Genomic DNA, 10,691 nt, shown 5'->3' on the forward strand with positions numbered 1-10,691 from the left:
AAAAGTTAAGTTTTATGATTCATATGAGATGTATGAAGCTTTGTATAAGGGTTTGGTGGCCAAATCTATGGATTCTTGATGTATTTTTTTTGCAATTTAAATACTGGAAATTTTGGGTTAATTTGCCAAGAAGTTGAATCCCAAAGTGTGGGATTTAGGAGAAAATTTGCATTTTTGCTTAGTTTAAAGGCATCTAGTTTGAGAATTTTTTTATTTTTTTTTTTTTTGGGGGGAGGGGGGGTTGGGAGGCCAAATTTTGGATTTAGGTCCCAATTCTTTAGAAAATAAATTTGGAAATTTTGAGAATTTTTTTTTTTAAAAAAAAAAAGGGAAAGAAAGAGGGGCAGTAAGGTAGCAGGCAGGTAGCTGGGCGTGGGCGCGCAGCCAAAAAGGGGCCCGCAGCTGGCTGTGCCGCCAACACCCAACTAGGCCTAGTAAGGGCTCTAGGTGTACCGACAGGCCCCACCGACCAATTTTCTTAAAATTTTGGGATGCTTGGGCCATTTTGGAATAATTTTTGGGCCCTAGAGAAATTTTTAAAAATAAAAGCAATTTTGGCAATTTCTTCAAGAAAATGCTAAATTTTGAAAAATTAAGAAAATAAGAGAGATTTCCCCTGAGTGCAGGAAATTAGCCAAATATATTGGAATTATTGACTAAGATTAAATTTGGAGTTTTTTTTTTAAGAAGAGTTTTAGCCTGAAATTTTCTATGAATTTTTAGAAAAGGAAAAGGGGTTCGGTGCGGGCTAAGTTATGTTATTTCCTTTAAGAGTCAAAGCTTTGGGATTTTGTGAAGCTAAATCGAAGCCCCAAATATTTTTATAATGAAGGTAATTTCAGCCTTTCTCGAGGTGGTCGTAAGTCTCGAGTTATGGAGGGAGATGTCAGTGTTGTTTGTGAGGTTCTGGGCATGTCGTCATTGGCTCGTATTTGGTTGAGTTGAAGAAAGATGAAGCTCACTCGAGTTTCGGGTCCTTTTTCGTTGTAGTATTTTGATATTTTGGAAATTGATTTCTCGAGTTAAGCGAAAGGAGGGACAAAACCTAGTTCCCACCTAAGACGTTTCTTGTTAAAATATAGTCCGACCCTTTCGAAATTGGTTGGAATGTGAGTAATCTGGTTGATTATTCGCTAGTAACACCCATAAGTGGAAGCGGAACGTTACACTATGCTTCACGACTGTAATGGGTCCTGTCTTTTTGTTTAGGTTGACAGCTAGTAATAGAATATATTAAAGATTAGTGTAATGAAAATAGAAATATATTTTTTTATTATTTTGGGCATGTAAATGGAAATTTATGAAAAATAATATAAAATATAATATTAAATAACAAATCATGGACAAAATTTGAATTTTAAAAAAAATGTTAATGGCTAATGTTAATAATATGCAAAATTAAATTTTTTATCCATTATTTATTAATTCAAGAGAGATGAAAAAAATGGAGTTTGGCAGATAATTAATTAAAATTATTTTTATTTTATTATTATCATCTCTTCTTAATAAACAACACACAATTTTACTTATTTTCACTCCTGACTCTCCCAAACTAATTGGGAATACTATGTTAAGAATCTCAGGGCTGTTCTTTTTATATTTCCATTTTAATTTTTTAATTTTAATTTTTTTTAAATTTTATATGTTGAGTGTTTGTTTTGAAATTGTTGAAAATATATTTTTTTTGTCTGTGGTATCTTTCGTATTTTAGAAATTTTAAGCGTGTTTGTGATGAAAACAGTTAAAATAATTTTTTATTATTTTGAGTTTTTTTTTTATTTTTAAAAATATAAAAATAAATACATTTTTACTATTTTAAAAAATTAAAAATAACAAAGAGAACAACTTATCAATCCCTCTAGACGATTCTTGTCTGCATTTTTTGTGAAGTCCCTCATCTTAAGGGCTTCCCACACACTGTCTCGCGTACGTGGAAGGGGTTAATCACGGTATACGACGGCACACCAGGTAGGAGGCACAGTGCATAATGGCCACAAGGAACCACTCCCATACGAGGATAAAACTCTCACACTGCAATTGTCATGACTTGAATCTGCATCCTTATCTGTAATCTGTTATCTGATTGTCATCCATGTTACGTGCGTGAGATTCTCTCTAGACGATTCTTGCGTGGACGACAACGAGTCCGCACGCATATTGTACCCATCTTTGTTTTATATATGGGATTTCCTTATATTTAACGCCTAATTTGAATAGTGTACCTAAAGAACCTGTAGCAGCCCTTCCAAAACAGACACAATATTGGCTGGATCATGAAGAGACCTACAAGGGAATGTGTGTAAAGATGGGTACGTAGGAGATTTTGAACCAAGGGATTGAGACAAGTCATCAACTTTTTGAGAGAGAGAGAGAGATAGAGAAGAGAGAGAGTGACAATGTAATGGGGCTTGACTTAATTAGCGAGGATTCAATTGTAGGGTAATATGTGTCTGTATGCATATATGCATGCCTTTTGAAAATACGAAAAGGGCAAATCCATGGAAAAAGTGAGAGTTAGTGGGTGCAGCTGATTGTAAGCTCCTTCGATGGTTCTTCAAAGTTGGAAGGCTGTGTTTTCAACAAATGTCTCAATCATATCATCTCCCTACCTATATATCCTTTTCCAATCCCAGCCAGAGAAAGAGAGACAGCAAAGAGAGCAATTATTTCTTCAAAGCCAAGCTTGTGGTGTGCCCCCACCATTTTGACAAAGCATTCGGCATTCCCCTTCCAACGTCTTCAACTTGAACCAACCAAGCTATGAAATTAATTAATTATTCATTAATCACTAGAAGTTTGGCTGGAATGCTCTTTTCCTAAATCAGAATATATATATTTTTAAAGTTTTATTATAATTGCATAAATTAAATTTCAAGACCATTATTTATTCAATGTTTTGGAGAAGGGGGAAGAGAATTATAAAAAAATAATTATATATACTTAGATTAGTTATGTTATTTTTGAAATTTTCAATAACAATTTATAATAAAATATTATTTATATAATAATTTAATATTTAATTTAATTATAATCAATTAACTTTCATAAATAATTACCACCGAAATCACCAAGTGATTACACTTTATTCTCGTTGCACGGGTTTAACACTAGTTTATAATTAAGCAACTCACAACCTCCCGGCGCCCCTCTCCTTGATCCTCACCGGAAAACCGCCCTCCATCTTCGACGTCAAATACGATACGAAGACCGGCTCCGCCCCTTCCTCCAGTGCCGGCACCACCCGGAATCGCCGCAAAACACCGGCGACCACTCTCTTCATCTGCAAGTACGCCATCTCCTTCCCCAGGCAAACCCTCGGTCCCGCATGAAACACTGGGTACTCATACGGGTCTCTCGGCACGTAGCTCCATTTTCCGGCCGGGCCGGCCTTCCGCAGCCACCTCTCCGGACGGAATTCCGGCCAGTCCGTCCCCCATAGCTCCTCCGATCTCCCCATTGCGTACGGATGGTAAGACACGGCCATGCCTTTCTTGACAACCGTCCCGTCCGGCAGCACGTCGTCTCCCATGGCTGTTTTTCCGTCGATGGGGACCGGCGGGTAGAGCCTCATGCTCTCGCTCAGCGCAGCCTGCGTGTAAGCCATGTCCTTCACTTCCTCGTAAATGGTAGCTTCTGATTTGTCATTGATTTCTCTGAGAATCTCGGTTTCGACTTCTGGGTGTTTGGCGACCAGCCAGAAGAACCATATCAAGGCGGCGGAGGTGGTGTCGCGGCCGGCCAAAATGAAGCTGATGACTATATCTGCCACGAAGGTTTCGTCTGAATGCCCCGAACTCAAGAATCTCGACAAAAGATCAGGGGACTCTAAAAACGACTTTTCCCTCAGTTCCTCTTTCTTCTCTTTGATGACTTCCATAGCGAATCTACGAACTTCGTCCACAGCAACCCGAAGCTGCTTCTCCGACCCGACGTCGAGAAAACGCTTGATTTTCCACACCACAGGATGAATCGCTTGGAACCTCTTGCTGCTGATCATAACCGCGCTTTCAAAAGCTTTGGCGAATTTGGTTTCAGGTAGAGAAGGTAACAAATGGGCTGCATCAAATCCGAAAGCGATTTTACAAATGTTGTCAAACGCGAATCTCTGGAGAATGTCCTGAAGGTCAAGAACATCGCCATTGGCGGCGGCGGCGGAGAGGATTGGGATGAGGCGGTCGGAGAGCTCGGCGTCCACCACTGTCTCCACGAATTTGCGGAGCGATTTGGTGTTGAACTCGTGGCTAGCTACTTGTCTCTGGAACTTCCAGGTCTCGCCGTTGGCGTTGAAGATGCCGTCGCCGAGTAAGTCGAAGATGATCATCCGGGAAACGTCGCCTTTCTGGTAGTTGAAGAAGTGGGTCTTGAGCGTGTGCTGGACGTTGGCCGCGTTGGCTGTGAAGACTTGGCGGCGGCCCAGCGGGAGGTTCAGGACGAACGTCGAAGTGGGCGTGCTCCTCACCATGTCCGACAACCACTGAACTCTTCGGTTCCTATTCGCATAGATTGCGAAGAAAGATCCTACGAGTGGGTATCTTCTCGGATACCCTGATGTTGACGAAGAAGAAATGAACTTGCCGAGGATCAAGAAAAGCAGAGGAAGAAGGCAGAGAAGCAGAGAAGCTGCGAGCTCGAGATCAACCATGGCTGAGAGAGAGATGATGATCAATTTGAGTACTGAATCTGGATTGAAGTTAATGACTTTGCACGAGATTGAGAAGGCTTAAATGTACTGTATTTCCGTACTTTGGCTAACCCTTAAACCTGAACATGTTATTAGATTAATTAGGTGGGTTGGGCAGTCAATCCCGTACCCATCCCGTGATTGTGACACTGTCGCTTCTGGATGACAAATACTGGTCATAGATTCTGACCTCTTACTTTTTATTTTTAAGACTTAATACATATTATCACTCTAATATAATAATAAATTTATTAAATACAAATGTCATCGTCAAATCAATCTAAAAAAGAAAAAAATAATCAAAAAGGCATAAAAAAATTCGTACACAAAGACTTTTATATTTAAATTAGTCGCTGAAAACTTAAAAATTATATCGAAATAAGTATAAGAGAGATATTTTTTTTTGAAACCTCATATGTTTAATTAAAGAAGTATAAAATTTTCTCAAATTTTATAATATTATAATTATTTCAGGTGATACTTATTCTAATATTCTAGGATTTATTAGGATTAAGATTTTAATAAATAACATTTAATACTAGAAAATAATTTTTTGAACATTAGAGTTAGTTATTTGTGCTTTGTTTGGAACCTCCCGATTAGTGAAAAATTACACATATTTAGCTCAAAAATTTATTTTAAACTTTTAGAATTTTTTAATCTTTTAATGAATTTTTACCTATAAAATGGGCTAGAGAGAGAAAGAGAAAAATATAATTATAGAGATTGTTGGAAATGTTTCTCAATTAAAAGGACCTTACTTTAAATAGTTCAAATTAAAGAGAGTCTAGGAGTAATTTAATTGAAACAAAACATAAAATTTAATTTGTTATTAAAAAAGTTAAAACTTCATTATAAAATTAAAACTAAATCTAAAATTTGATATAATATTAAAAAAAACCTAAAAAATTGTTATAAAATTAAAATAAAATCAAAAGTTGAGTTTTTTTTTTTTATAATTTACCTAAATAAAAAGAACACACTAAAAAAGCTTATACTAATTTATTAATTATTTTTGGAAAATGTTAAAAGATAGTCCATTTGAGACTTGGGTTCATAGAATGTGCCTTTGCATTCATCCTTCAAGAGGCAATATATGGCAAACTTAGAGACCGTTCACTCAAAGGACAGTGAATTTGAGAATCCAATTGTTTTATCACTACTACTGGGATAGCAAACAACTGCGGGCAAATTCTCTTATCTACAATTACTGTGATGCAAACGTACCAGAGTCCATCTGGACTTCCATTGCCAACCTTGAGGGCAATACTGATGGTTACACAAAGATCTCTTGTTTCAGGGGGAAAAAAAAAAAAAAAATGATCCTGCCAAGTCTACAACAGAACACAGGAAATCAAAATTAGATTAGCAAAACTCGCAGCAAGAGGCATCAAATTTGACATAAACACTTACAGAACCAAATGTTCTTTTTACACAGGAGGGCAGCTGTACAAAGAATCTGTATTGCATCAAATTTGCAGGCAGTCTACTGGGGTGCAATGTTGCCTCGGCGCATTTAAACCAATATAGTGGCACTGATGGAGCAGGGTTTTTTCTGATCAGTTCTTATTCTCGCCAAGAAACTGCAAAGATCCAGCATTGTACAGACCATATTGAAAATCATACTGAAAAGGCTATGAATTACATTGTTGTAGAAGAAAATCGAGGACTAGAAGCACAAACGTGGAGATTAAACTCCGGTAATTCCAACCACCGCAGAATGGACAAACTTTAGGATCTTGTACTAATTTACTTTGATTATGATCCAACCAAAACTCGAGATGCTTTTGCGGAAAAAAAAAAATTTGCATAATTCCCAAGATGAATCTTACATTTGGGCTTCTGATCTGGAAAATGATTCTATAAATGCCACAGTATTACAATAATCATCCTGGGCATTGGGAAGTGATAGCTAGATACATTCTAGATATATATTCTTCCTTAAATGAAGAGGCTGACAAAATTTTTTAAAGGGAATCATTCCATACTTGTTCTTGAATCTGTATTAGGAGGTTCCAACGAAAAGCAACAAAAATTTTGCACAAAATCAAGACTTTAGTTCCAAAATCAAATATATACATCACCTAATGTTGCACCAAATGCATACCTGGTTATTGCAGGCACATGAACTCAAGGAACACATAGACTTTTCTTCTCAACTCCAATTTTCCGCAATTCTTGCAGCTGATGAGCTATTTCTTGAATGAAATGTAATCCCTCATCCCCAATTCTAAGTGAATTAAAAGCATGCTCAAGAAAATTACGATCAGCCTCAAGTGCTTCCAACCTGCCATTAAGGTCTGAGATTGCAGTTGCTAGAGCAATCAAGTCATTACCTCCACCATTATTGGCGGATTCTTGCCCATCAGGACCAAGATGATTGCTCCCCTTGACCAAATCATCGTGCTCAACTGAGAGGTCAGAACCTTCTTCAGTAGAAAGGCCTGCATTCAACGCAGATAGATTTTTTTGCATCAGCAGATCATTCTCTTCCTTCTGCTGATCAGTTTGAATCCCCCCACTAGAAGGAGACATTGTCAGATTCTTTATTGCTGCTTTATCTAATGGCATGTCAAGAGATGATTTGTTACAACAAACTTGATTCAGCTTTCTCTCCAAATTCTTCAAACATTGTGAAATGTAGACTTTCTCATCCTCAAAATCTAACTTCGCATTGTTCTTTTTAGCAGTGTCTTCAGACACTGTCCTTGATGTTTCACAGGTGATAATGTCACTACTTTTGGCATGAGCAATGCAACCATTCTCAATATGGGTGTTTCTCACTTTCGAGTTGTCAGTTACTCCAAGTAGAGTTTCCCCCATATTTTTGCCAGGGAAGTTAAAATTGTAAAATTCTAATTCTGCTTCCAAATCTTGCATCTCTTTCTCCCTTTCAGCTAGGAGATCATTGGTCTTTTCCAGTGCCTCCATATCATATTCCGCTTGCTCCTCCATCATTCTTAAGTACTGCAAGGCCTCCATGTGCATTGATGCCTTCTCTTCTTGCAACCTTGTAATCATGGCCATAGCCTGATTTGTGGCAACTTCAGAAGCACTTCTTTCTTCCTCTAATTCCCTAGATAGAGTGCTCATACATCTCTTATAATGGTCAACCTGTTGTTTTAGCCTATCAACAACATTTTCACCCTCAATTTCAAGGACACTGCTTCCATCAACAAATTCATGACCGAAGTCATTCATCTCTGATGAGGTTGACTTCTGAAGCATCAAAATTTCATTAGAGCTAGAAGCATCATTTCTCTGGAGTTCGTCATGTTGGTCATGCACACTGGGACTTGTATCAGTCAGTGATGGATCAATGCCATGAATAGATAATATTTCATCAAGGACTTTCTCAGAATCAGGTTCTGAGAGCAATGCATAAACTTCTCTTCCTTTATTACTGTCAGTTGACTTGCACTCCTCACTTGAATCCACACCTTTTGACATTGGTGAAGCAGTATCATTCAACATCTGACCACTTTTAAAGCCTGTTGGAGTTCTTATACTCATCAACTCAGAATCCTCAATATGCTTGATCAGAGACTTATTTTCGACATCACTGGTTCCAACAAAATCTGCTTAAAATCATGTCAGAAATGAGAGGTTAGTAAAATCTAACCAACACTAACATAAAAATATGCATCCACATTCATGCACTGGTGCAAGCACAAACATGCACATATGCATGCAGGTACATACACGAAACAATGAGGAAATATAGCTTACTCTTCTCTGATGGAACTCGAACGAGATATTCCATGACAGTGGAAGATGGAGGAAGGTCATTTTGAGGAACAAGATCGGACAGGGGAAATATGCTGGAATTCTGAGTTGAATAATCATCAAGGTTATTTGCTGATATGCCATTGGGAACTTCTACAACATTAGATGAAGAGGGAATGACATCCAATGAAATAAGTTCAGGTGGAGGAGAAGGATTAGCCCTTCTATTAGCTCGTTCCCAGTTAAATTTTCTTGAACCATGTCTTATGTTTCTGTCAAATGCCAAACCTTCAACATTAGGTGGCAGGTTAGCATCACCAGAAGCTTGTTGGAACTTCTCGGCGGGGGCCAGATTGTCAGAATGCAGTTCACCTGAACTCAGTTGATCAACAAGAACTTCCTTTGTATCAATATTTTCACAAGCCATGAAAATTCCATCATCATCTTCAGAAAAAGGGAACTCAGACTCAGAGTCTGAAGTAATTTTGACCTCGGTGTAAGCTACGTGAGACAAGGGATCAGCAGCTCTATTTCCAATAAGACGAGGTGTTGGCCCTGCAAATTTGTTCCTGATTTTCTTAATGCTATCTCGGCGTTTTAAGCGGGCACGACCTTGAAAACGAGGCAAAGGAGGTTTAGCATTAGGTTTAACTGTCCCAATTCCAAGTGGATTTAACTGCAGCAGTCTTTGGGCATTTGGCCTAGCTCTCCATATCTTATTGCAACAAGAACAGGTGCTTGTGCTCAGAGAACCCAGGCTAATATTCTTATTTGGAATTGAGTTTTGAAGACCATGCTGATCGAGATCAACCCCTAATTTACCAATGTCCAACCTGAATGATTCAGAGTTCAATTTGTTCTGTGTAGGGAAGGACGTGAGACATTCTTCACACATCCCACAAGCATCGGCAAGCTTACCATGGATGTTACAGGATGCCAAAGATGATATTTCCCCTCTGTGGTTGCTACAGAGTAGACTTCGGTAAAATTCAGGTTTTTCATTTCCAAAAACATGGTCAAGCCTCGAACACAACAGGCAAGGGGTTTGCAATTTTCTGTAGCGCGCAAATTTAATCAGCAAATATGATAACGCAGCGTCAATGAACAACAGAAATATCAACAACCATTCGGAAACCATAAAAGACAGAAGATTCATAAACCCCCGAGGATTCCTCTCCAGATTAACACCCGGACCCCAGGTGCCCTTGGTGGCCATTCTCACCATAATAATTCCAAATGTTAGAGATGAGCCCCAATTGCATTAATCATTCAAGTCAAAACTCCAAATTCCCACGCCAGCCTTTGCTGCAGACATCAAGAATCGACACGACAATTCGTTAATAGTCTTACAAGAGTCTCAACCCAGAAATTCAAGTAAGAAAATGTGCAACAATTATAACCTGACAGCATGGGTAACCAATTAAAATCCATGACTAGAAACAACATTGAACAAGAAATAATAAAACAAGTAGGGAACCTAACCAGAGAAAAACGGTTACACATAAATAAACAAATCTGAACGAATTGCGAAACAAAAAATAAAGAAAATCCAAATCCAGACCCAAACCCTAACCCAACTTCGAATGCTCATTGGATGAGAAATAGTTCGATCACAAATGCGGGTGGGTGGCGATCGAAATTGGAGGGAAGCAAACCCAACGGAAATTGGATCATAATCGATAATACCTGGCGTGCAGCTTGAAGGAAGAATCGGAAGAGAGAAGGATGAAATTGGAGATGAAACAAGGATCCCCATCAGTCATCAAATCCATGAGAAAACAGGACGAAAGAGGTGACATAGGAGAATTACCAAGACGTCCTCGTTTATCTACGAAAGTGACTGACCGTTGGTGTCAACTGAATTTCAGATTATTTTTCGCCCAATTAAGCCCAAATTGTGAAAATTGGTTTTATTTTATTTTTTTTATATCAATTTCAGAAAACAGGTACACAAAGAACAGTTATAAGGGCAGCCATTATCAATTTTAGTTTGCCTAAAATTTAATTGACTTAAAAAGGTGAAACTTAATCACTTTAATTTTTTATATATCTTTTGACAATAAATCATTATCTATATTAAGAATCGATTAGCAACGCAATGCTATCTCAGTTTTAAAATTCTTTTCTCTCTTTCTCTTTCTTTTATATTTATTTTTTTCAAAGTTTTAAAGTAATAAGACAATAATTTATTCAAGTCTAAGTATTTTTTAAAGCTATATTTGTTTAGATTCATTTACAATTATGTCAAAAAACTAAATCGGATGATCTCATATAGAAGAAATAA

At 37.7% G+C, this 10,691-nt stretch overlaps 3 protein-coding genes across 4 annotated transcripts in view; all 3 read right to left on the reverse strand.

Annotated features, from left to right (window-relative positions):
* Window positions 1-10,691, reverse strand: part of LOC127786488 (autophagy-related protein 9) — a gene marked incomplete in the record, with an annotated part of 1,007,132 nt that overhangs the window by 320,671 nt on the left and 675,770 nt on the right.
* On the reverse strand, window positions 3,020-4,765 carry LOC127786513 (cytochrome P450 94A1-like). Its single transcript, XM_052313964.1, has one exon. It carries the CDS (start codon window positions 4,640-4,642, stop codon window positions 3,128-3,130), a length of 1,515 nt encoding a protein of 504 aa, XP_052169924.1. The 5' UTR covers window positions 4,643-4,765; the 3' UTR covers window positions 3,020-3,127.
* On the reverse strand, window positions 5,741-10,251 carry LOC127786486 (probable myosin-binding protein 4). 2 transcript variants are annotated; one of them, XR_008019984.1, is made up of 5 exons: window positions 10,094-10,251; window positions 8,411-9,712; window positions 6,789-8,259; window positions 6,095-6,264; window positions 5,741-6,015 (listed from the first exon to the last, which is right to left on the reverse strand). XR_008019984.1 is itself a non-coding variant. In XM_052313914.1 (4 exons), the coding sequence occupies exons 2-3, from the start codon at window positions 9,630-9,632 to the stop codon at window positions 6,812-6,814; spliced, it is 2,670 nt and encodes an 889-aa protein (XP_052169874.1). In that variant the 5' UTR covers window positions 9,633-9,712; window positions 10,094-10,251; the 3' UTR covers window positions 5,741-6,264; window positions 6,789-6,811. The 2 variants fall into 2 exon arrangements, 1 of the variants encoding a protein (XP_052169874.1); XM_052313914.1 differs by having other exon boundaries at window positions 5,741-6,264.

This window comes from Diospyros lotus, chromosome 12, assembly GCF_014633365.1.
Source record: "Diospyros lotus cultivar Yz01 chromosome 12, ASM1463336v1, whole genome shotgun sequence".
NCBI classification, from domain to species: domain Eukaryota; kingdom Viridiplantae; phylum Streptophyta; class Magnoliopsida; order Ericales; family Ebenaceae; genus Diospyros; species Diospyros lotus.

Bases quoted from the DNA above. Each gene is read 5' to 3' on its own strand.
- LOC127786513 (XM_052313964.1), bottom strand. From the start codon at position 4,642: ATGGTTGATCTCGAGCTCGCAGCTTCTCTGCTTCTCTGCCTTCTTCCT.
- LOC127786486 (XM_052313914.1), bottom strand. From the start codon at position 9,632: ATGGTGAGAATGGCCACCAAGGGCACCTGGGGTCCGGGTGTTAATCTG. The intron at 8,260-8,410 runs GTAAGCTATATT...GATTTTAAGCAG, and splicing joins TCGAGTTCCATCAGAGAAGA to ATTTTGTTGGAACCAGTGAT.